This window comes from Vombatus ursinus, unplaced genomic scaffold (genome assembly GCF_900497805.2).
Source record: "Vombatus ursinus unplaced genomic scaffold, bare-nosed wombat genome assembly UNPS02000749.1, whole genome shotgun sequence".
Lineage (NCBI taxonomy): Eukaryota > Metazoa > Chordata > Mammalia > Diprotodontia > Vombatidae > Vombatus > Vombatus ursinus.
Genome location: NW_020940527.1, coordinates 27,228,461 through 27,256,016, shown reverse-complemented (window position 1 = coordinate 27,256,016; position 27,556 = coordinate 27,228,461). Strand labels below are relative to the sequence as shown.

General features: G+C 39.9%; 1 protein-coding gene across 2 annotated transcripts in view; it reads right to left on the bottom strand.

Annotated features, from left to right (window-relative positions):
- Nucleotides 1-27,556, bottom strand: part of BLNK (B cell linker) — a 99,039-nt gene that overhangs the window by 58,318 nt on the left and 13,165 nt on the right. For both annotated transcript variants that reach the window (XM_027859783.1, XM_027859778.1), the window contains exon 2: nt 9,758-9,823. In XM_027859783.1, the coding sequence (XP_027715584.1) occupies nt 9,758-9,823 (66 nt within the window). The remainder of the gene's footprint in view (nt 1-9,757; nt 9,824-27,556) is intronic.

The window sequence follows — 27,556 nt, the reverse complement described above, 5'->3', positions numbered from 1 at the left end:
AGGGAAGTTTCATTTTACAAATTAATCACCAAAAATGAGGAAATCCAGCAAGCCTAGAAATTGCACGTCAGCAAACACTCGATGTCTTTCCAAGAAGAGCAAGGTGCTATGTAAATAGAATCAGTTTAGAATATGAATCCATTTGTAAAATCTTACAGAGAGGGATGGTGAGAGCTTATATGCAGAGTCACTTCATGAAAAAATAAGAAACAGTGGAAGGACAAATAAGGGAAAAGCCATCATCAGCTGCTATCTGCAAGTATGCATCCTCTGTTCTTGCCTTCTTTCTACACACTGTGTAAAGAATCCTTTTTCTTTCCTTTAAAAAAATAACAACTGTGAAGACTGTCTCATTCCAAAGAAATTCCTTCCACTTCCCAACTTTTGTGGCTGAAACAGAGCAGCCCAGTAGTGATGTATTTTGTTTTGTTTTTTTTTTAAAGATGCCTTTCACCTATAACTAACCAAATGCTGCTCGTTTTTTGGCCCTGAAATCAATAAAACATATTAATTATTTTTAAAAATGCCAAGCCCTATCTGACTTTCTTGTTCTTCTCTATCACACAGTCAAAGATGGGAGTTACTTCCTCCTAAAAGCTCCTGTCATTTTTCATTCAAGCAACCAGTTCCTCCTTAGCGGGTAAAAATCAGATCCAAAATAGAAGTTCCCCTCATCGGTCCCTCCCTATTTTCAAGGATGACATTATCATCAGGAGAAATCAACAAACTGATTCTCTAACTGCTCTGCTAGAGAAGGAGCTATAGCAGATGTCTGGATAATTAAGGTCCCTCAACACTATACCATGCCCCTGTGCCAAACTTGACATCTTTTTTTCTGAACTTCCTATCTATTTCCTCTTTTGGTCCAGATAGTGCATAGTACACCTAGGGAACATATTATTTCTGTTTCTTTGGATCTTAGCCCAAATGCCTCCTGCCATGCATCCCCCTTCCTCACATGAAGATATTTTCTTAATGTACAATGTTATTTCACCCATCCCCCTTTTAACTTATTTCCTTACTTTTGAATAAAGTATACCCTTTCAGAGCCATATTTCAGGCATGAGTCTCATCTAATCAAGTGTCAATGATCAAAGAGATCAAATTTGCCTTCTTGTGTTAGAAGCTTTAATCTCCTTGGCTTTTTGCCCATATTTTGTGCCTTGTGTGTTGGCATCCAAGGCCAAGGGCTTCATTACTGGGGAGCCTTCACTCCTTCCTGCACATGCTCTTATTTTATAGGTTCCAGCTTTTTGGATATATGTTGACAGTCTTTCCTTTTTAGTAGAAGACTTGTGGACCAATAAAAAAAAAACATTGGGTTTGGAGTCAGAAGACCTGGGGTCAAGTCCTGGCTCTTTTACTTACAACATGTGTGACCCTGGACAAGTTATTTAACCATCCTAAGCCTGTTACCTCAGGTGAAAAATAAAGAGATCAGAATATATGGCTATATATACAGAAAAAATTCTGGCCACTGTGACAAAACAGGAATCTCTTTGTAATCTTTCTCAGAATGTCTCCTTCCTTTTGGGTTTGTATACTCTGTTCCAAGGCAATGTTCTAAGTGGTTGAAAGAGAACTTGAGATTGCAGCCCAGATAGTAGCTTTGTCTAGAACACCTATCTAAGTCCATCCCAAACCATCTAGGAACATTCAGGGAAGAAAGACAAGATTCTCCATTTCTGGTCATTTAGGAATGGGACGCTTTAAGGTTGTGGGGATAGGGAGTATGGTAAGCCAATTTCTCCTGGGTAGATGTTAGTTCAGAAGGCTACTTTCAGATTCTTGGGAGGCATCTAGTCTCTGTTGGGTAGAATCCTTTTACAGTAGATACACTTTCAATTTTCTGAATCTTATTGGTATATTCTCTTGTGAATAAACTCTAGAGAAAGCCTCCTTTTAGTCTGGAATGTGTGGGGTCAGAGGAGAAGGTAAAGGCAGAGGGCGGCATTAGAATTAGGCATTAAGATGTATTAGCAGCTTACAGCAGCAGAAAGGGAGCAAATGCCACACTGCTGATCCCAGGAATCCAAGAAGGTTCAGAGAGATCAGGATTCAAGGCTCCAGAAGATCAGGAAATGTATGTATCTGATTGGGGCTTAGAGCAAGGACAGACATATTCTAGTATTTCTACACCACTAAAGGGCAAAGGTTCTCTGGATCAGTTCCCAGAGGAAGCTGAGCCTCTGGGGTAGATAGTACAAGCTGCAAAGCCAAGGCCTTGCATGTCATCCTTCACAGAACTGGAGATATCCTAAGAATGACATTGAAGAACATTTCCTTTCACTTCAAAGACATTCCGCCACTATCTGTGCAGTCACTGCACACTCTACCACACAACCATTGCATTAACATCCAGTGAAATGGTGAGTCAATGCATTCTACCTTTGCATTCTCAAGAAAGATCCCCTCCCTCCATATATTTCAGAACATATTTGTCGACATGGGGGGGGGACCTCCTGGTATAGGAACTTCCTCTACCAACACATATCATCACAATCCCTTGACTTAGAATCATAGGGTTACATACTTAGAGCTACGAGGGACCTGAGTGATTATCTTGTCCTACCCCCTCCCATTTTACTTACTTACAGATGAAGAAAATGAGGTCCAGAGAAATTAAGCAACAGAAGTGAGATTTGAACCCAGATCTTCCGCCTCCAAGGCTAACATTCCATCTGCTATGTCCCAGCTGCCTCATTTTTTGAACATAGGACACAGTTCATTTGTATGTCAATGAGAGTTTTCACAGATCCTATGGTACTTCAAGCTCCCAATACTGTGCAAAACTCACTAACTAGAACCATGGCAAAGTTATTTTATGATCAAAACTCATAGTAAAATGTATCCAGTAAGCTCTCTGGCATTTCAGTCTCTTCCTCCTCTCCCTCTCATTAAAAAACAGAAACAAGCCCATGCATTTAATCTAAACCAACAAACCTTCTGTTTAGAGGTCCTAAAATCTTTCCTTATTTTGTAACTATATTTAAAATTCCCCCCCCAACTTCTGAATTTTAAAGACAGAATAAAACACCTGTTATATCACATTTTTTTTTTTCTGTTCATCTCTCCTTCCTGTAAGGGAGTTATTAACAAACCTCAAAACATACTTCCTCCTTCCCAGGTTCTTGTCTATTTGGCAGAAACATACCAAATGAAGAGGATCTCTTTCACATCCCAACTTTGAGTTCTACATGAAGGATGGTTAGAAATCTCAAGTGGACATAGCTGTTACCTATAATGATAATCCCTCAATATGGTGGGAACTGGTGATTTTGTGAGTGTGAGTGTTGACAAATATGTTCTGAAATATATGGAGGGAGGGGATCTTTCTTGAGAATGCAAAGATAGAATGCATTGACACAGCATTTCACTGGATGTTCATGCAATGGTTGTGTGGTAAAATGTGCAGTGACTGCACAGATAGTGGTGGAATGTCTTTGAAGTGAAAGGAAATGTTCTTAAATGTCATTCTTAGGATATCTCCAGTTCTGTGAAGGATGACATGCAAGCCTTGGCTTTGTAGCTCATACTATCTACCCCAGAGGCTCAGGATCTCTCTAAAGCAGATAATGAGCTCTCTGCTACTTATGGTTTACAAGGGTTCCTATGGCGAAAAAATACATTACTTTGGGGCCAACTTGGCGAAAAGCCTCTTTGGACTTCACTAGATTGACACTAAAATGGCAGGCATGCTTGTGTCCTTGTGTCATCAGACCTTTCCAGCTTGGTAGGATCTGTGAGAGTTTGTGTTTTGCTGGCATGGGCTTCTAGAACCTAGGATGTCCACCGAACAACATGATGAGGCATCAGGACAAGGCTTTAATATCCTAAATAATAGTAACACCTTATGTCCACATAGCCCTTCACAATTAACACAGCATTTTCTTCACAATAACCCTGTGAAGTTGTCAGGGCTAATGTATTATTCCCATTTTATGGATGAGGAAACTGAGTTTCAGAGAATTTAAATGACTCACTTATGGTTGCACGGTTAGTAAGTGGCAGAGTCTATGAGTCCCAGTGATAAAAAGAGTTCTTAGGCTATGATTAAGAAGAAAACTCAAACTATGGAAAGTGGACAAGAACCCTTCTGGCTGTGGAAGCTAAGTTTGCATTGCATTATCTTTCCTCATCTGTTTTCCTGCTCCCTCCCCATCTTCGATTTCAATTTGGACAAAGATACCCTGAATTAAGAGGGATGCCCCCTAGTTATGGAGACTCATTTTCTGATTTTTAGAATGTGAGTAGCTCCGGTTACTGTATCTTGTGTAACATCTCTTCAGTGGGAAGGAAGAAACAGAACTCTGCGATTTTCACTTCATTCTTCCTCTCTTCACTTGAGGGTAAATGGCTTCAATTATCTAGACATCTCTGCCCGTTAACAACAGAGCTGCTAATGAATGTTCTGATTTGCCTTAATGATAACGTCATCCTTCAAAAGGTAGAAGATCAACAAGGGACAGTTCTATTTTGGATGAGTCTCATAATCCTCATTACCAACACTGAGTATTAAGGGAATGTTGACACACAAGCCCTATAGTTTTAGATTTTACATCATCCCGTCCTTCAGGATGTTTAATGAGAAGTTTGGGGGCACAAAGAACTTGTGAGCACGAAAGAGAGGAAAGTCACAAGTAGCCTCCTTCAATATAGGAGAGCAGATTTCAAAGGGTTCAGAGAAAGGATAAATATGAATCTCATGAACTAAAATTCTACAGGGGATCTCAGACCAGGAGAGATGGGAAGCAACCAAGAATGAAATTCTGAAAGCATAAAGTACAATTCCAATGAAGAGTGGTTCCTGACACACAGTAGGTGCTTAATAAACTTAAAAAAAAATCAATGTGATTGATTGAAATTGTATTAAGAGGCCTATGTGAACATATGGGAAATATCAACATACCTTTTTTTTTTTTGGTCTGGATCTATGATTTCATTGGTGAAAGAATTCCAGGGAGGAAACTCTCTTTACTCATGTAGATCAGCAATTTCTATGTAGTTTAAAGTCTTAGAGAGTCACATAGCTAGTGTCAGAGGCAGGATTTGAACCCAGGTCTTCCTAACTCCAAGGTGAGTGTTCTATTCATGAAGTCACATTGCCTTTCACTAACCATCTTAGATTTTTTTTAAGAAGGTGAAAGCAAGGGTAAATAGCAGAGGATGGATGCAAACACATATCACACCTCTGTGAAAATTGTGCCAGAAATACAAAAGCTCAGAATGAACTAAAATTCTAAGAAAAAAAAATCCCAAAGTAACAAAAACAATTTGAAAATACTACATTCAGATGAAGATGAGGATCAAAGAAGAGGTGGGCACCACTGCTCAGGGGGAATGAAATTAGAAAGAAGAAATTGCTCAACTCTTATGTTACTTCTGTTTTCTTTGGTAGGAAAAAAGATCTTTGGACTAAAAAAAGATAGAACAAAAATAGCTAATAGAGGGTTGATACTCAAGATAAGCAAGAGGATATCTAACTGCCTTTGATATAATCCAATGCAAGAAGAATTTTTGAAGTACCTGTTGTGTGCACAGAACTGATAAGTTCAGATCCCCGGGCCTTGACAGACTTTATCCTAGATTACAAATAAGACTGGCAGATGTCATTATTGAATCACTGCCTTTAAAGATTTTTAAAGATGATGAAAACTGGAGTGTGATTAAAGAACTGGAATAAAGGGGTCAACTGTCCCAATTTTCAAAAAAGATAAGCCAGTAAGCTTGATTTTTGGTTCCTTGCAAAATTCTGAAATATAATGAAAGGATGGATAGTGAAAAGGAAGTGTGGATAACAGAGACTCAGTATAGCTTCATTTAAGGTCAGATTATACTAATCTTATTTCCTTTTTCAACAGGTTACTAAACTGGAAGACATGGGGAGTGGCATATACACAATTTATGTACATTTTCTCAAAATATTTGATAAAGTCTCTCGTGCTATTTTTATAGAAAAGCTGGAGAGATGTAGGTCAGACTATAGTAAGGTGTTGAATTAGAAAATGATTCAAAGAACAGTCATTAATGGTTCAATGTCTCTAAGTATCCTCTCTTTGAGATCAATGCTTTCTTTTACATTATTGTATTTTCCTTCTTTTCTTCTAGATTGTCTTTTACTTCTGTGTATTTAGATCCCCAATCAGTTATTCTTTCTTTTGTTCTGTTTTGATGCAGTTTGCCACTGTGGATTCAAGCTTTTTATTCTGCTAATTATTTTTGCTCTATTTTTCATAAAAATTACTTTCATAATTTTTATTTCTGTCTGAAACCATACACTCTGCTGCAGTCTTATGGTCACTTGGGAATCCACAGGATCCTTTACCTCCCTGGGTGTTGACGCATTTTGTTTTATCTTGTAATATTTATTTAGAGATATCTGGACTTATTTAGATGATCTGGAGGCCATCTCCTCTTCTTTTATTAATGTCATCCCTTTTAGTTTATCTGCTTGCACTCAAAGTCTTTAACTGAGTTTTCTTTTTCCTATTTTGTAATTTCAGATTTTTTCCTTTATATTCCCCTATCCCTCACATTATGACTCCTCCTTTAATGGTGGTTTCTCTTGGTACTAGACCTCAACATTGGTCAAAAGTCCCCACCCCTACTCCCCCTGCAGGGCAATTCATATTGCACCAGCCTTGGTTTCATCCCCAAGCTATTTCTGGGAGGACACAACTGATCACATTTAGGAGCTATTGCTTTAGCCCTTTTTGCTTGATAGTTCCCTCCACACATTCTAGCATCCTACCAGATGAGTTCCTTCTTTTACCCATTTCTTTGCATGAGCACTATTGAATCATAATGTGTTGCCACACTTTCGTCCCACTTGGAGCAAGCTTCTGGCCTTTGGCTCTCTACATTATCCAGAGAGAGGGGAAGAGAGTTGAATTCTATTGCAAGTCCATGGGTTGGCTTGTGCAGCCCTACCAAAGGGAAGGGAATGCTGAGCAAGTGCTTTAGGAATTGGGGATTAGCTTTCCTTGCTATTAGTGTATTGGGCTGTTACCTTATGAGGGATTTTGATGTCTTAGACCATGGAGACAACTGAAATTACTTATCTGTTGTGTATAATCCCTATTTTGGAGAGTTTCGAGAGGTTATGAAGACCTGAGGATCAGAGAAAGTGTCTAATCCTCCATCTCATTGGTCACATGACCTGGAAAACTAATGTTACAATGTCAACTTGGAAGGTTTCCAGTGGAATGATCTATTTTTGGCCATGTTTTGTCTAACATTTTTATTAATGATTTAAATGAAGATACAGATGGCACGTTCATCAAATTTCCAGATGACACAGTTAGGAAGGATGGCCAACATGCTTGATGATAGTCAAAATCCAAAATAAATCTTAGAACACTGGGCCAAATTAAGAAGATGAAATCCAATAGGGATGAATGCATAATCTCACACTTGGGTTCAAAAATCCATTTCAGAGGTACAAGGTAGAGAAGGTATGGGTAAGAAGAAATTTGTCTGAAAAAAAAAATCTGGGAACTTTAATGGATTTTTTTTTAGGCAATTGGAGTTAAGTGACTTGCCCAAGGTCACACAGCTAGTAAGTGTCAAGTGTTTGGTCTGAGGTCGAATTTGAACTCAGGTCCTCCTGACTTCAGGGCCAGTGCTCTCTCCACCTAGCTGCCCCACTTTAATGGATTTTAAGCTGAATATGAATCAACTGTGCCAGTCAAGAAACCTTACATAATCCTCAGTTGCATTAATGCAATTTAATTCATCAAGCATTTCTTGAACACTTATCATATGTTCACAGGCCCTACCCTGTGTTTGGTGATAGGGATGTAAATACAAAGATCAAACAGTTCCCATCCACAAAGCACTTACATTCTACTGGGAAAAACAATATCCACACAGATTAGGATATATAAAATACATGACGTCCCAAACGTCTTTATTGCAGTTTGAAGCTTTAATATCTTAATATCAGTGAGACTTTGGGGGAAAGGGAAAAGCCAAAAGACATAAAGGTGAGTGAGAAGAATGTTCCAGTATGAGGGAAGAGTCAATGAAAAGGTATAGAGTTAGGATACAGGATACCAAATGTTATATATGGGTAAGTATAGAACAATATGAGTCTGTTTGGACAAAGATGTTGGAACAAAACTGTGAAGGACCTTAAAGCCCAAAAAGGAGTTTGTATTTCATCCTAGGGACACTGGGATCCACTCAGGATATCAGTTAAGAGTCCAGGTAAGAGGTGCTGAGGACCTAACTAGTATGGTGACTATGGGAGTGGAGAGAAGAGGATAGAGGGGCAGCTAGGTGGCGCAGTGGACAGAGCACCGGCCCTGAAATCAGGAGGATTTGAGTTCAAATCCAGCCTTAGACCAAACACTTGACTCTTACTTGCTGTGTGACCCTGGGCAAGTCACTTAACCCCAATTGCCTAAAAAAAAAAAAAAAAAAAGAAGAAGATAGAGACAGAGATGTAGAGGTAGAAGCAAAGGAACTTTGCAATTGATTGGATATAGGGGAGTAAAGAGGGGGGCTGGCTTTCAGGAAGAGTGGTGAGCTGAAGGCCCAGGATTTAAGAAGACCTCAAAGGACCAAGCTGTGTCAATCGATGCAGTACGTTTTTAAAAAGTCCATAAGGCAAAGAAAATAGAGCTAGTAGAATAACATTTTTTATTTTAAAGTAAAATTATAATATTTGCTTATGATGATTTGTGTCTAAAGTACACTTGCACAGATGGAAACTATAATAAATGAAAATAAAATGACTTTTGAAATTTTGCATCAATTGAGAGAGCTTGGTACTTGTAGTGTAAAGAAAAGGATAGTATACAGAACTAGAAAGTCCTTGTGTAATCTGCCTCCATCAGCTCATATTTGTCACATATGTTTAGTGTGGGGCATCGCATTTTAGGAAGCACATTAAACACCTGGAGATCATCTACAGAAGGGCATCTAAGATGACTGAAGAGCCTTAGGTTCATGTGGTTTTTGTTCAGTCTTTTTCAGTCATGTCCAACTCTTCATGACCCCATTTGAGGTTTTCTTGGCAAAGACACTAGAGTGGTTCGCCATTTCCTTCTCCACCTCAGTTTACAGATGAAGAAACTGAGGCAAACAGGGTTAAGTGTCTTGGCCAGGGTCACACAGCTAGCAAGTATCTGAGGCCAGATTTGAACTCAGGATAATGAGTGTTTCTGACTCCAGGGCTCTATCCACTGTGCCATATGATAACTGACTGAAAGAAATGGGAATGTTGATTATACAAAGGAGATTTCAGGTTGAGATGCCAGCTGTCATTTGAAGGGTGGCATATAGAAGAGGGATGAGGCTGATTCTGTTTGGCCCAAGAGGATAACATTAGGAGGAACAGTGGGGTAGATGGGGATGGGGTGGGGTAGTACAGAAGCAAATTTAGGCTTGAGGTCACAAAAACTTACTCCCAATTAAAGCTACCCTGAAGTGGAGCTGCCCTGGGAGGTAGTTTGATTCCCCCAGTGGGTGTCTTCCAGCAAAGGTGGGATGACCACTTCCTAGGTAGGTTGTAGAGTGGACTCCTGGCCAGGTATATTCAATCAGATTCCTGGAGGTTCCTCCCAACTCCAAGGTTCCGTCATTCATCACCAGGAAGGAAGAGATGAGGAAGGGGAATCTTCTGAAGAAGATTTAGAACCATTCTGGTAACACCAATCTTTCCCTTCTCACTGAATGTTTTTCAGGAAGTAAACCACACCCCTTCCCACTCAATATCTGTGAGTACAATAAAAGTGGTGAAGATCCCACTTACTTTTTGAATTTGTTCATTATTCCACCTTCGTTGTTTGCGATACCATGGAAGACCTTTTGAAGTTGCCTATAAGAAAACCAACCGTAACATAACATCAGTTATCATAAAATAACAACTTTATAGTTTGAAGCTCATATTTTTTTTTAATTCTTTCTTCAGGAGTCCCAATCTCCCCTGTGACTAAAGAAAGGAGAAACCAAACCCCATTTTGGACTAAACTTTGTTCAAACAATGTTTGTTGGGTACCTACATGTTATTTTGTCTTATTAAATGGGGTTAGAAATTAAGTGCTTTTGTGTGTGGCTCTATAAAGAAGGTGGCCTTTTAGAATGAACCGTGAGCCTTTGCAAGGAAAGGGAGGGACTAGCTCAGACTGTGAGGGTGAAGGGCATGCTAGAGGCTACAGGAGAAAGAATCATTTTGAGCAAGGTCAGAACTTGGTGTTGGCAGAGTGGCTTACTCCGGCCTCAGTAAGCAAGCTTAATTTCTGAGGAGGTCTATGCTTCTAAAGGAATTCACTGAATGATCTTACTAACTGATGAGGCCATTTTTAGAATGGTGAACAATAAGGCAGAGTTTCTGCTTTAGGCTTTTCAGAGACAAAGAACACCCTGAAAGAACCTTTTCCTTAGAGGAAAGTACAATGCAAGGCAGAGAAGGACTCTAGACTAATGAATGGTTGTAGCTGAAAGGCAATTCTTAAACTCAGCTAATTAACTAATCCCTACCTAGGAATAAATGGAATCTTAACACCCGGTAGGTAACTTAGAAACAGTCTAGTCCAGGGGTGAGAACCTGTGGCCTTAGGGCAGCATGTGGCCTTCTAGGTCCTTGGGTGTGGCCTTTTGACTGAGTCCAAGTTTTACAGAACAAATCCTTTTATTAAGGGGATTTGCTTTGTGAAGTTTGGAGTCAGTCAAAGGGCTGCACCTAAGGATCTAGAGGGCCACAGGTGGCCTGGAAGCCGGAGGTTCCCCACCCCTGATCTAGTCCAATCCCTTCCGTTTGTTGGACACTGGGAAACACACTTATTTAAGCACCTATTATGTGCCAGGCACTGTGCTAAGTACTTTATAAATATTATCTCATTTAATGTTCACAACAACCCTGGTACTATTATTATCCTCTTTTTATAATTAAGGAAACTAAGGCAGAAAGAGGTTAAGTGATTTGCTGAGCAACACACTGCTAGTGGGTGTCTGAGGTCACATTTGATCTCAGGTCTTCCCGACTCCAGGGCTAGTAAATAGGCCAGGTCCAGATCTCTATCTAGTGGTATAAAACACTGTGCAAACCTTAAAGCCCTATGTAAATGCTAGTTGTTGTTACCATCATTATGATTATAATCATCCTCATTTCAGGGATCTAATAACTTTAGGAGAATTATATACCAAAATAAAATTTTTTTTTCTAAATAAGCCATGAAAAACACATATGCAAACATGAAAATCTGGAAGCAAATGGTATCATTCCACAACGCTAGTCTGACCTAGGCAGAGACACCTGAGGGAGAGGTGGGAGATGGCTTCTATCAGGCCACTTCTACCATCTTGACTACCCTCTCCCCTTAGGACTCTGATAGCTCAAAATTCTGGGTCCAAGATCTTGAGAATACCAGTAGTCCCCAAACCACCAGATCTATTAAATGCTTCATTCATTCATTCAAACTGCAGATGTGCTCATAATCCTTGGCAACTGGTGACCACTGCTATGTACAAGCTTCTAATCTGCTGCCTCCTTCTCCCTCAGCCTTCATATTTCAGAATAAACACGAGCAACATCACATTTTAAAAAATCATCTCATGCCCCTACACAGAAGCCCTTCACTGTCTCTCAGTCTAAAGTTCAAACTCCTCTGCTTGGCATTCACGGTCTTAGACAACCTGACCTCCTGCTCTGTCTCTGGCCTCCTAATTCCCTCATTCCAATTAAGTCGCCTGTTTACCACCTCCCTAACATGGCTTGCATGCTACTTGATGGATCACAGGTTCGTAGATTTAGATCTCAAAGAGAACTTGGATGCCATCTGTCCTGACCCCCTCATTTTACAGATGAGGAAACTGAGTCACAGGAAGGTTAAGTCCGTCAGTTGACAAGCATGTTATTAAGTGCTTTATGATGTGCCAGGCATCCTACTAAGTGCTGGAGATACAAAAAAAAAAAGGCAAAAGTTGTCTCTGCCCTCAAGAAGTTCACATTTTAATGGGGGAGACAACATTTAAATTTCTTGTTTGAGAAAAAAAAAAGATACTTTCGTTTAAAGGGATCCTTGAAGCCACTGTCTGGATGCCCTTCCCCTTTGCTATCTTCTACTTATATGGTAGGGCAGGTAGGTGGCACAGTGGATAGAGTGCTGAGTCTGGAGTCAGGAAGACTCCTCTTTTTGAGTTCAAATTTGGCCTCAGACACTTACCAGCTGTGTGACCCTGGCCAAGTCACTTAAGCCTGTTTGCCTCAGTTTCCTCATCTGTAAAATCAGCTGCAGAAGGAAATGCAAACCACTCTAATATCTTGGCTAAGAAAATCCCAAAAGGAAGAGTTTGTCAGAAAGAGCTTAGACACTACTGAAAAATGATTCGGCAAAGCCTCTTATATCGTACATAACATACTGCTTTGAACTTTGGTGCATGTGGGCTTTTTGACTCCTAACTGCTTTCAAATCATTTAAATTCAATTGAAAAAGCTCTTAAGCATCTACTACATGCCAGGCACTACGCACGGCAATGAGGCTATGGAGACAACAATGAAAATAGTCCCTAGGCTCAAGGTGCTTTCATTCTCCTGAAAAGAAATAACATATGCCTAGGTAAGGAAAAACAAAATATAGGAACAGGGACTGACCCTGTGATTTCAGAGATATAGGTAACTCCTGGGTGAGGAAGTCCCCTCTACCAAGGTAGATTGCCATCTCACAGTACCCAAGTTTTTTCTGATGCCTCAATCCTTGCATGGTTTCCAGTCTCCTACCTTGTTTTGACTTCTGGAAAGCATGTGTTCCCTGATTGCCCAGCAGATTTCAGTGCCTGAAGTATGTCCTAGCTGATGGCTTCCAGATACCTACCAGGTCTGGCCCACTGCCATCCTTGACTCTACGTACCTTGGCTCACATGATCTCAGGCTCTCCTACTATCTCTATACCCACAGATCTGATATTACAGCCATTGACTTACCTTTCTAACCTTTCCTCCTACTTCTTCCTCACACGGATAATCTACTTTGGCCACCTGGAAGCATTCTCACCCAAAGATAGATACCTTGTACATTGCTGGCCCAATGCCTTTGTTCAAGCTGAAACTGCTTGCCCAGAATGCTCTGCCCCCTTGCTATATTCCATTTTTCCAAATCCCACCTATCCTTGAGCCCAAATTCCAGCTCCTCTAGTTTGCCTGCCCTAACCACACAGCTTAAAATGAACTCTCCTACCTCCATACTCTTGTCATTGGTGTTGTTATTGAGTCATGTTTCAGTTATGTCCAACTCTTCATGACCCCATTTTCTTGGCAGATACTGGAATGGTTTGCCATTTCCTTCTCCAGATTATTTTATAGATAAGGAAACTGAGGCAAACAGAGTTAAGTGACTTCGTAAGGGTCACACAGCTAGGAAGTGTCTGAGGCCAGACTTGAACTCAGGAACAGGAGTATTCCTGACTCCAGGTCCAGTGTTCTATCCACTGCACCACCTAGCTGCCCTACCTCCAAACTCTGATAGCCATTAATTCCTATATAATTCATTTGGCCCAGATTACACACTCTCCTATATTGTTATATTTTTCATAGAAATGTGTCTTTCTGTTGTGAACTGATTCAATCACTCTAGAGAGCAATTTGGAACCATGCCCAAAAGCTATAAAATTGTGCATACCCTTTGACCCAACAATACCACTACTAGTTCTGTATCTGAGATTAAAAAAAAAAAAGGAAAAGGACCTATATATACAAAAATATTTATAGCAGATCTTTTTGTGGTGGCAAAGAATTGGAAATTGAGAGGATGCCCGTCAACTGGGGAATGGCTGAACAAGTTGTGGTATATGATTGTGAAAAAATACTATTGTGTTATAAGAAATGATGAGCAGATGGTTTCAGAAAAACCTGGAAAGACTTATATGAACTGATACAAAGTGACGTGAGCAGAACCAAGAGAACATTGTACAGAGTAACAGCAATACTGTATGATAATCAACTGCAAATGACTCAGCTATTCTCTGCAATACCATGATCACAGACAATTCCAAAGGACTCATGATGAAAAATGCTTTTCATATCCAGAGAAAGAACTGATGGAGCCTGAATGTAGACCAAAATATACTTTAAAAAAAAAATCCAACAACTTTATTTTTCTTGGTCTGTGTGTTCTTTCAAAACATGACTAATATGGAAATATAGTTGGCATGACTATATATGTATAACCTGTATCAAATTGCTTACCTTCTCAATTAAGGGGGTGAAAACAGAAAGAATTTGAAACTCAAAATTTTTAAAAATAAATGTTAAAAAATTTTGCATATAATTGGGAAAAAATAAACTATTCAAAATGTGGGGAAAAAAGAAGTGTGTCTTTCTTTATCAAATATTAAGTTTCTTTGAGAATAGGGACCTTGTTTTATATTTATTTGCATCCCTTCAAAGTCTCTAGCAGATAATAGGTGTTCAATGAATGTGGCTGGCTGATTCTCTTTATGGGATCACAGATTTTATAATTAGAAGGGACTTTTGAAATCATATAACCATAAGGTTATAGATGCAGACCTGGAAGAGGCCATCTAGTTCAACCCTCTCTTTTTACAGATAAAGAAACAGAGGCCACAGGAGGTGAAATTCCTTGCTTGAGGTCATGCAGGTGGTTAGCATCAGAAGTCATCTGACCTGACGTAAAACACTTTCCACTGTACCATACTCTGCCCGCCTTCAAAAAAGTATCCGAGGTGGGATTCAACTTTTTGTTTCCCTGGCTCCAAAACTAGTATTTCTATCACTAATCCTTAATTTTAGAGAGGAGGTAACTGACCACCAAAAGGGTAAAGTCGGAGATCACAAGTCAGTAAGGAGATTTAAACCATACTGCCAGCTATGACTCAAAGCATTCCTCCAAGTTCCCTTTCCTGGACCACAGTGGAAAGATGGAAATCTGTCACCCTTTAAAAACTGTTTAGATTCCTTTTCCTCAAGGTGACCCTTGCTCTTGCTTATTTTCTGCTCTGTTGACCACTTGATCAGCCTATCAAAATTTTTCCTCATCATTGGGGCATGTCACTATCCAGAAGAAGACACTTAGTACAAGCTCCATTCAGTAAGATTTCACTATATAACTCACCCTACACATCATTTACAAAAACTTCACAAAGATTAGCTCCAGCACAGATTCCTGGGGAATACCATCCCCACTCTTCTCCAGTCACAGCCATACCAACTTATCCCTCTCTGTCTCCCATATTTGATTTCCTACCCATGACAAGGCAGTACAATTCAGTTTATTTTTATTTTATTTTATTTTTTGCTTTTTTTGTGAGGCAATGGAGTTATGTGACTTGTCACACAGCTAGTAAGTGTCAAGTGTCTGAGGCCAGACTTGAACTCAGGACCTCCTGACTCCAGGGCCAGTGCTGTATCCACTGCACCACCTACCTACCCCAGCTTCTCTTTTATTATAAACTATACATGCAAATAATCTTTTACCATTGATGGATTGGACACGAGACTGTTATCCAGCCCTGTCGGGATGCCATTGGCCATCTGCCAAGCACTTGGCATAGTGACTTTTATAAGGTCAGATGAGATACTTCGACCAGCTTTGATCAAGTTCATCCTTGAATTCCTTCAGAACTCTCTGCTGGATGCTGTTGCACCAGCTCTGTGCTTTATCTCCATCGTTGTCAATTAAGTCTAGAACAACCTGTGCATTTACGACCTGTGCATCTGATCCGCTCCCTCCAAAATGTCCATTTTTAAGAGCTTATACAAAGCAACTGAATTTCAGCATGTTCTTTATCTCTGAGCACTCACCCATTAATTAAGAACAATTCTCACACTGTACTTTGGTTCTCTTTTATCTTTTTTGTGTCTTGTAATTTATTCTTTGTTTTCCTTTAGGCCATGTAATGTACATTGTAAACTTTTAAAAATTCACATACAATATCACAAAATGAAAAAATTATAATCTTATAAAAATTCTCATAAATACCCTTTTACTTCTCTCTTCTTCCCCCCCACCCCAAAAGACAAGATCAGAACAGGATTTGTGACTTTTTGAAAAAGGTAAAGTAGAAAGATCGGATCCTAATTTATCACAGACTCAGTGAAACTGTTGTACATTAATAAGAAATATTTTGAATTGTCTTCATCTTGTTGCTAATGCAAGAAAAACAAAACCTATGATGTTAAAAAAGTTTTAATCTATCTTTTAGAAATTGTGTTGTATATCAGGGCCCTGTAGCCATTTATTTTTTTTTTTGGTATGCTATTCTGCAACTTATGGAGTGTTGGAGAAATTCTGTGTCAGTGATTCAAATATATTAAAAATGTATCATCTTACTTTCTAACAGGATTCCAACCTAGGTTGAAAGATTTTCTTGTGATTATCAGATGTAGTTTCAAATAATCTTTTTTGCTTTCATGAAAAAAAATGGCAGGAGGGAAGGAATAAATCTCTCTGTAATGTTCTTCTTTGATTACTACAAGGGCAAGGAATTCATTCAGTCTTTCTAAAAGCCTCTTTCATCATCCTTTTGCACAATGTTCATTAAGAGGTCTCACTGATTCTCTATTTAAAGAGTCTATTTTTGACTTTGAAATCAAGTACAAGATGAATCTCCAGGTCTATTCTGCAGCTTAATTTCTAGTTTGTATTTGACCTGACATAATTTGGGGGTTTCCTTGGGCTCCTAGGTTGAGCCATCTTTCTAATGTTTGTAAAGATGCCCTTGCAATAAGCTTTGGGCTACGCAGAGTATTTTCGTTGCTGTTTTGTGGGTCTTCCTTCTATGCCCCACCCCTTGGTTCCCTAAACTTTAGCAGATCTGTGATTTCATTCTTCCCTGACATAGACTGCAACATAGACACCATTTCTTAAGTGGATAGCTTCCCAGGCCCTAGTCAGGAAATTGCCAGATCTAATGGCTTTTTCTCAATCCCCATTCTTCTTGACCTCCCTGCAGCATGTGACATTGTTGACCACCTTCTCCTCCCAAACATTCTCTTCTCTCTAGGTTTCTATGGCATAATACTCTCTTGGTTCTCCTCCTACCTGTCTGACTTCTCCTTTAGGTGTCCTCTGATCTTTATCATGGTCGCACTCATCAACTCTTGTGTCCCCAAGTTGTTCTTGGTCAAACTCTCTTTCCCCTCCATTATCTCTATGCAGATGATTCCTAGATCTAGATTTCCAGCTTCACTGTCTCCTCTACCTGTGAGTACCATATTTCACAGCATTATCGTTGCCCTGGGAGGGGGAGGGAGATGGCTTGGGTTCCATTCCAAAAATCTGTTTATAACCTTTCATTGCAAAATTGTTGCATGGTATAATTCTGTTCCTCACACACCTTAAAAGGTAAACAGAACGGCAATGTATTCACCTGTGGCATATGGATACGCATTTATCTCTTGCAAATTGTAAGCTGTGAGCCTAGAATTTTCAGTGCACTGGTATTGTCAGTATTTAATTTTAATGTATATTCATGAGTATTCTGTGCATCCTAATCTTGCACCAAAGACAGTTTAGTAATAAATGACTTTTAAGTAATAATGGCACAATTTTAAAACTTTGCATAATGGTCACACCCCACTTTTCGGCAAAAAATTGGCACAAAATCTGCAATGATTATGTGGTGAAATGAGGTAGTCCGAGCTGCTCCACTGGGGACCCAACTGGCCAGTTCCAGTTGGCCAACCCGGCTCCTCCCCCCTCTCCTCTCCTATTCTCGCCTGTCTTCTCTCCACATGGGATGTCATGCCCTTATCAGAGGGTGCTCTGCCCAAGGGAGGGTAGGTTTTGAAGGCTGAAACCTACCTAGATATCTTGGGGCTTACTGACTGGATTTCTTTCTTAAAGACCATGCCTTAAACCCAATTCACTCTGGCTCTCAGTGATTGGACAACAATAGGTCCCTATCTAAGTACCACTTAATGGTTACTGTATGGGCCTGATGGTTCAGAGCAAATGTAAATAGTAATTGTTTCTCTTTGGGTCAGAAACCCTGAGGGTCTTCCCCTCCCAGTTTGATTTTTTTTTTTTATTAAAGGGGCCACCCCTTGGCTCACTTCTTAAACAGCCCTAATCAATGAATGGATGTTACTTCAAAGTTAGAACTCTGAAAGACCTTAGCTTCAAAAGGCCAAGGTCTCCCACTGCATCCTGGGCTATCTCCAGTGGTCCTGATCTATATCTGGCCTCTAGACCCAGATGGCTCCGGATGAGAGAGTGAGGCTGGTGACTTTGCACAGCCCTCCCTCACTCAAATCCAATTTACTTACAAGACTTGGCAACATCTTCTTGATGTCATGGTCCTCTTCAAGAATGAAGGACCAAACCACAATTCTTCTTAGCTCTGATTCTGCATCACCAAAAGGTGATTATGTTTTAGATATATCTTGGATTGAATGTTATATATGCATTTCAAACTCAATGTGTCCTAAATAGAACTCATTCTATTTCCCTTAAACCCTGTCTGAGGTTTCCCTCTTATAGTTGAGGGCACCACCATCCTTCCAGTCAACCACATTTGCAATCTCAGTGTCACTCTGAACTTTTCATTTGCATTTACTCCACATATATAATCTGTGCCAGATTTTCTCATTTATAACTTCACTCATATCTCATATACATCTCCTGAAAGAGCCATTATTTTAGTATAGGTTTTCATCATCTCTCCCTTAGCCTATTGCAACACCCTTCCAATTGGTCTCTGTGCCTCAAATCTCTTCCCACTCCAACCCTTCCTCTACTCATCTGCCAAAGAAATTCTCCTAAATGTAGGTCTGCTCATGTCACTCAGCCCTCAATAACTCCCTATTACCACCAAGATATCAACATTTGACATTAAAAGCTCTTCATTCTTTCCTTTCTTTTTAGTCTTCATACACTTTATTTCCTTCCTATGCATTTCACAAGCAAACTATAGAAATCTACTTGTTCTTCTCCACATATGACACTCTTTATTTCCTGGCTGTTGCCTTGCACTGGCTTAGGATGCTGTGCTCCTCACCTCCACCTTCAAGACTTGGCTCAAATTCTACCTTCCTCAGGAAGCCTTTCCTGGGTCTCCAGCTTCTAGTGCCTTCCTCTCTGAAATTACCTCTCATCCTTTCTTCTAGTCATTTACATGTTTTCTCCTCCAATAGGATGTGAGCTCCTTGAGGGCAGGAACTGCCTAGCATATAGTAAGTACTTAAATGTTTTCTGATGGATAACTTAGCTAGTAGTCTCTTATTAATAAGTATCTCTGCATCTAATTGAGTTAGTCCTTCCGCTGTTGATCACATAGGAAGTCTTGCCATCTTGAGTTCCGCTAGTATAGACTTTGAGAGCCTAGACTCACCTATGCACTATGTTGAGACCTCGTGCAGCTGAAGTTGGTGGTAGTAATGTGATTTGGCAATTGCCAGAGACAAGGTATAGTTTATTTGTCTGAAAGTATGTTTTTGTGGACCTATCATCACTTCTAACCAACCACCACCATTGCATAGAGGAGTTAAATGGGGTGGGTTCTTAGGTGATCTTAGGCTACCTTAACATACATACAGTCACAATGGAGGATGTAAGGCCACTCTATTTTTCTTTGTTCGCTTGGTCAGTCAACAAACATTTATTAAGCCTTTAACTATGTGCTAGGCACTGGGTTAAGTGATGGAGACATAAAGGTAAAACCATTATCCCTGACCTTAAGGAGCTTACATTTTAATGGAGGAAGACAATATGTAAATAACTAGGTAACATGCAAAATATATACACGTAAATGGAAGGTGATCATACTACGTCTGGGGTGGTATTGTGTTCAACACTGGGTACCATATTTTAGGAGGGTCATTGACGAATGGTGGAGCATCAGAAGAGGGTAACCAGGATGGTGGAAGGCCCTGAGACCATGCTTCATGAACATCAGTAAAAAGGGAGGAAAGAAAGGGTATAAACATTTACATAGCACCTACTGTATGCTAAGCAAGGCACCGTGCTAAGAGCTTTTTACACATATTATCTACTAGGGAAGACTTAACAGGTAAGTTTTTGAAAGGCTGTTCTAGAAGAGAGATTAAACTTGCTCTATTCAGTTTCAAAAAAGCAGAACTAAGGGTAATGATTAACAGTCATATAGAGGCAGATCCATGTAAGGGGGGAAAACCCTTAGCAATTTTGTTGAAAAATGGGAAAATCTAGCAGCTACCTCAGGAGGTAATGTTTCCTCTCATTCGAAGATTGCAAGAGAAGGCAATTATCCATTCTAGAGGGAGTTCTGGTAGAACCAGATAATGTCCTTTAAAGTCCGTTCTGGCTCTAAACCTAAGTTCCTCTGAGGTCTTTCCCATTCTGAGAATCTGTAATTATGGAGAGTGTTTTCTTTTATTTATTTTTCCCCTGGGAATTCAGAAAGTTCCTAAGTAATAGGTACCCTTCTGGATAGCTAAATTTCCTTGTGCCTTTTGTAGATTAACAGTTGGAGGAATGAAAAGAACATGAGTTCTGGAGTCTCAGGAGCCATGATCCTAATTCTAGTTCTGCTACCTTCTAGCTGTGATACCTCAGACAACTTATCGAATTCTCTGGTCCTCAGTTTCCTAATGTGTAAAGAGAGAGGGTTCCACTAGATGGTGTCTAAAGTTCCTTCTAGCCTTAAATCTTAGGATCCTGTAGAGGAGGAAGGCCGGGGTTACTCTGGGAGATATTTATTGGATGATCCCATAACTTAAACCCATTTTCTTGGCATCGATGGTCTTCATCCTGGAACCATGAAGATGGTCCTGATAATGACCATGTTTTCGTCCAGATGGTCAGGCTCAGTTTCAGAGCAAGTAACATACACCCATAAAAGACTGTTTCAGGAATGCCTCAGTGGCATCCCAAATTTGATGAGACCCTCACCTTAGGTAAGCCACTCCACTGGTATCCTGGGTACATGTATCTCTTGGGACTGAGAGGTCCAGAATCCTGACCATCAACTAGCTAGCCATTGGGAGGCCATGCAGTCCTCCTTACTTTAATTATATATATTTACTTGAATAAGCCCTGTCATGAGAAGACAACATCTAGCTCATCATTTTAGCATTCTGAAAAGGAAACTACACAGAATAAGTTGTCCAGCTATAAGAATTCCAGGACGCTGTTAATACACCCAGAAGTGGTAATATTTCTAACACTGTACTTTAGGAAAATTCTAACTAGAGGGAAATTGCCTTTTTTTCTGTAATATGGATTTCTCTCATACATTCTGATCTGTAAAGGCATGCCAAATGACATAAGTACAGGTCCAGAGTCTGAAAAAAAAATAAGCTTCCTCTAAAAGAAAAATAAGGCTATAAACAGGTATAAAAAGTATTTGGCTTCGATGTTAGGAAACAAACTATGGGACCGTGGACCACTCAGTTCCCCTTTCAGGCCTCAGTTTGCCCTTCTGTAAAATGTTAGGATTAGACTAGTTGATCTCTACAGCTCTTTCTAGCTTTGGTATTCCCAAGTGTAAATCATTTAATAAAAATTGGAAATTGTTACCATTACTCATGACCTAATTATCCCAGTTGAGGGTTGTTTTTCTTCCTTCCTTCCTTCCTTATGTTTCACATGGAGGAAGGACTAAAGGTTGTTCTGCTTGACCCCATAGGTCAGAAATAGGACCCATAGGTAGAAGTTCCAGGAAACATTTTAATTATTTGTTGTTCAGTCACTTTCAGTCATGCCTGACTCTTTTTGACCCCATTTGGGGTTTTCTTGGCAAAGATATCAAAGTGATTTGCCACTTCCTTCTCCAGCTCATTTTAAAGATGAGGAAATGGAGACAAATAGGCTGTGTTTCAGGGTCACACAGCCAGTAAGTGTCTGAGGCCAGATTTGAACTCAGGAAGATAAGTCTTCCCGACTCCAGACCCAGCATTCTATCCACTGCACCACCTAGCTGCCTGACTTTTAATAATTAAAGCTGTCCAAAAATAGAATGAGTACTTTGTAAGGTAGTAGATGGTCCATCAATGGAGGTGTTTAAAGGAAGCCTAGGTGATGTCTTATTAAACATTTGCAGATCTGATTCTTGCTTTGAGATGGGCTAAATAACTTGAAATCCTTACCAACTCTGCAGTCCTTTGATTTAATGACAACGATGTTCCTATTCAGTGTTTTCATATGATGCACAGGCTTCTTGTAAGTTGACCTTTTCTGTTTGTTTTTAAACTTAATACCTTTCCTTTGTTTTCTTCCTCAATACTTGGCTCTTGCCAGAGTTGCCAAGAGCTGAATGCCTTTGGTTTCCCCTCCTCCACCAACACGCTCAGGCTAACTGTGCAGTGATCACGATTGCAGAATGGCCCACTCTGAGAGGGTTCCTGTTCACTCCTGAGGACTGGGTCCAAGACGCTTCCTTCCTGGAGCTTCTAAAGCCACAGAACCTCCGACACTGTCTCCTGTCTGGTCTCAAGTCCCTCCCTCCACATTTTGTCCCAATCACATGCAACCCACCTCTGCCTATTTATAGAATTTGATTTCCCTATACCAGAACTTGCAGGCTAATATCACAGCCAATGAACATTCCTGGAGTCATTTTATCACCTCAGTTAGTATATTCTATCCCTGTTCTTATTACACAAGCCTAGAGAGGCTTCAGAGGTTTTTTTTAGGTATTATTGTTTTGCAGGTGAAAGTAGGGAATGGGTGTGATGGTGGAGAAGGAGAGAGATAGGGTTCAGAGTTGGGATTTCATTAGTCTAATGAACTTCTGGTGTGGAAATTCTCTTCTTCAATGTAGACCAGCAACTTTTTTATAACTCATTCTTTCTGCCTGGGATGCTGAGGTTAAATGATTTCTCAATTCTCACAGGACTAGTATGTGTCAGAGGCAGAACTTAGCCTCAGATCTTTCTGACTCTGAGGCTGCCCTTTGATCCACTGTGCCATGCTTCCTCTCTAGATTACCTAAAAAAAGAACCTGCCTAAGATTTTCATTCTACTACTGTTTGTTGCCATTACACACTGTCTACCAACATGTACCTCAGTGTCGCCCATCCCAAACCTTTGTGCACATTTTGTATCCTGGAAGCGCTATGCCCCTTCTGTTACCCCCTTTCACAAAATCTTTCAAAAACTAGTTATATAAAAGTCAAATAAAATTTAAAAACTCAATTATCATTAATGAGCTTCATTTATGTGATAATTAAGACATTTCACTGATTCTTTAGCCGGATTCCTGCTTTTAAGATATTTGAAGTCCCTCCTATCACTGGCTTTGAATATTCTTACCCAATTACTCTTTATTTAGCTACTGTGTACCACATGTGTTGGTGCTTTGGGTGATGTGATGAGTAGGGAAAACAAGAAGTGTAAGGCATGGCCCCTGTTCTCAAGGACTTCTAGTCTATGAACAGTCAAAGGTCAAGGGGGACAAAAAGATACCTCAAAGCACAGCATGAATAATGTAAAGATGAGGAGGAAAAACAATCACCCTTAGTTCAGAGAATGGAGAGATTTCAGGACTGGAGTGATCAGAAAAGACTTCATGGAGAGGAAAACTTAGCAAACCTTAGAAAATGATACCACTATGCACTCTGTGAGCTAGGAGTGGCTTGAGCTGGTCTCCTGAAGGATGATTAAAATTCAAATAGGTTGTGGATACAGTACTAGCCCTGGAATCACGAGGACCTGAGTTCAGATCTGGCCTTACTAGCTGTGTGACCCTGGGTAAGTCACTTAACCCTGATTGCTCCCCCCCCCAAAAAATTCAAATAGCTTAAGAGGAGAACAGGACAGTGTCACAAACCACTGCACTGAAACCAGAGAATGCAAGATATCTTAAAGGGCAATGAATGAACCAGTTTGGCTGGAGCGGACCATTTATATACAGGAATAACAGAAGAAAACCCGGGAAAAGTAGATTGTAGAATGTTTTGAATACCAGACTAAACAGTGTAGACTTTATCCTAGAGGCAAGGCAACACCATTGAAAGCTTTTAAGCAGGGTAATATGATATGACCCAAATAAGACCTTTTAGGAACCTTAATCGGGTAGGAGTATGTGGAATGAATTATGAAGAGAGAAGATTCAAAGCAAGGAGTTAGGGATTAGGAGACAACTTAAGTAGTTAAGACCATAAGAAAATATCTGCAGGAGAGTGGAAGTGGTTGGAATGAGAAGAACTGACAATTAATGAGAGACATTACAAAGCCCACAAACAGTATCGGATTTGGAGGTGGAAAGCATGGTTGGAGCCCAACAATCTTACCTTCATATGAGAAAATAGACTCAGAGACAAGAAGTGATTTGCTTACATTCACACAGATAATATGGATCTAGTGACTGACTGGATATGAGAGATGAAGGTGGAAGACTAAGGGAAAAAGACAAACCAAAGAAATCACCATTCAAGTCTAGGTGCCTGGAAGAACCAGAATTCATGCCATAAGAAAATCACTGGAAACTGGAGGTATTTAGCCTGAAGAAAAGAAGACAAATGCAAATTTCGATTGAGTGTGAGGGAAAAGACTTCCTAACAATTAGAGCTATCCAAAAGTATAATGGCCTACCTTGAGATGTAATGGGTTGCCTGGCCCTTACTAGATGGAGGTCTTCACATAAAGCCAAATCCCTCCAACTAAACCAGAAGCTCCTAGGGGACAACACCATTTCTTGATATCTCCCCTAGACCCTAGAACAGCACTTTGTTTATAGAAGCCATCAATAACAGCTTCTTGAATTATGTCAGGGGAACACTTTTTTCACCCAAGAGACAGATGAATACACAAGCTGATGTGCTCTGACTTTTCTCATTCATGAGCAAGGTGGGAAGATCATTTACAAGTTTTCCAGACATCTTTAAGCTTCGATAATCTGAATGATCTGTAAATTCATAATACGGGTAATAAAGCCCAACTTTCCTCAAACCCCCCCCCCCCCCCCAGCCCCCAACCATTTCTCTTCTTCTCATCCTGGGTAAATCATGTCTAGGATTTTGCTGAAATTCTCCATAGAGGATTTAATTAACACAGTAAACACCTTCCTCCTGTCCTTTTTGATTTAAAGTATAACTCTACCACTCAAATTGTCCATTTATTGTCTCATTCTTGTTATATGACTGGCTCACCTCCCTTTCCAGTTACATATAACCTCAATGATGTCTTTCACTTGAAGACTCGCATGCAAGTAGTCATTAGTGACATGTTGTGGCCTGCTAACCCCTATCAACATACAAAACATCATTTTAAGGTAATAAATTATTTAGGGAACTAATACTGTAACAGGAACATGATTTATGTGCCATTTCTTTCATTTAACAAATACTTATTAAGCATCTACTGTGCGCAGGGCTAAGAGAGATAGAAACATTTAGATAAGATATGATTCCTGGCCTCCCAGAACTTACCATCTAGAAGAAGGTTAAGACACAGAAAGCCACACTGAAATACTCCTATTTACGTGACAAATGCATAAATGAGATATGAAACAAAGAGTTAACTAAAGTCCAGAGGGGAAAGCCATTGTAGACCAAGCAAATTAGGAGAAATTTCATGAAGATGGCATTTGGGTTTGGACTTTAAAGGCTGAGTAATATCTTTACTGTTATAAAGTTCTTCATCCTTCCTAACAACCCTGTGGAGGCAGGTGGAAGTATTATCCCCATTCTACAGACAAGGAAACAGACTAACAATGACTTGTTCAGGTATTCTGACTCTAAAATGGAGTGCTTTTTCTAATAAACCACAGCTATCTTATAACAGCCAAAAGAAAAGAAAGAAATTCAACAGCATGCCCATCTGCTGGAAGAAAGTAGAAATTAGCAATGGCATGCACTGGAGCCCACCCAGACATGGGGGGGAGGGGTGTGCTCTGAACTGTGGCAGTCCCTTAGGAATTTAGTATCTTCCTTCCCTCTCAACATTCCCTCTCATTCTTTTTCTTCTTTCTTCCCTCCCCTCACATACCATTTACATGAGAGGGGATGGAGAGAAACATTATAATGACTCATCTAGAACATTATGTTAAAAAAAAGTTGTAGAAATAAAGATAAAGACCCCAAGAACACAACCCACCTAAGCTTTCTTTCTTCCTCATAGAGACAATTTTGCTACAATCATTAATCTGACTGGTTGGTAGCAGCGGAGAACTTGAATGGGTGGTGGTTACCTTTCCAAAAGAATGCACACTCCTTGAGGGCAGGGCCCATCTCTTCTACAGTTCTATGTGGAAGACTCTGCTTACTGTAGGTGCCCAAGTCAAATTTTTGGTTGTTTGTTTTTAAGGTGAACAACAGAAAGCAAAAGATACACTAGATCTAGTAAAAAAAAAAACAAAACTTGTAAATTTACAGATTGATCTGGCTATTGGCGCAGAAGAGGTAAAAGAGAGAGGAATGATAGAATAGAAACAACCTGGAATCTTTAGACAATATCAAAATATAAGCTTTTTAAAGGCAGAGACTGCTCTGAATTTCCAGTGCCTAGTACAGGGCTTGTCTTATTGAAGGAATGAATTAAAGTGGTATTATGGAAATACAACTGAATTTGTCAGAAGATTCAGACCTACTGAATTCAAGACGTAACATTAGGGTATCTACTCACTGTGTCTGTGGGCAAATCCCCTATCACATTAAACTTCTGTGTTCTCATCTGTAAAATGGGCATATTTGCACTTTCACATAGGGCTCTAAGGGACTTCATAAAAGTAAAGATGTTACTTATATAAGCATGAGCAATGTGACCTCTTTGCCTGCTTAACTTTTAAAAGTCACAACATAAAAATTAAAATGATAAAGTGGTGTTACTTAAAGATAGAAGCTATTAATATATTTCTCCTTACTGGACAGTTAGCATACTTGCCACATACCATAGCCTACTACTCTCATACTCAGGGCAGCCCAGAAAAGAGTCAAGCAGCCAGGGTTCTGATCCTGTCTCCGACACTAACAAATGTGACCTTGGCTAAGTCACTTATGTGGCTACAAGGTGAGGACAAAGAATTAGAGGATCTCTTAAGTTGCCATGGTTCTAGATGATACACACAACTACTAAGTGTTACATGAATGTGAGTTATGGTTATAATTGAGCATGTAGAGAACTGGACCATTGCAGGAGCAAAGTTAACAAAAGCAGCCACATATGTGCCTGCCCCTTCTGAGCTAGCTGCTGGCCTGGGATCACTGAGAAATTCATTGTTATGAATATATCATGCAACTTCATACGCTTCTCCTTGCTTCCCCCCATGTAAATGTTAATCCAGAACCTTTGGAGAGAAACAAATGAATCTCTAATGGTAGAATTACAGATGCAGTAATAATTCCGAGGCAAAAATGATTTGGGGCCAATGGCTGTCTACTCTGTCTACTCATAAGACCAGCTACTGAGCTAGCCTTATAATTACCATCCTCTCCAATTACACAAACTATTGTGGGTATGGTTTCTGAAAAATATAGAGTGGTATGATATCAAATGCTCTCTAAGTCAGCACACAATGCAAGTTTGAACTTGAAAATGCCAAAATTGCCTGGGATGCTGATTGAACCTTGGACTACAGGAATCCATTAGGACTCAAAGCCGGTCAATGGACTAGAGTTGTCTTTTGAAAAGCGTGTGTGTGTGTGTGTGTGTGTGTGTGTGTGTGTGTGTGTGTGTGTG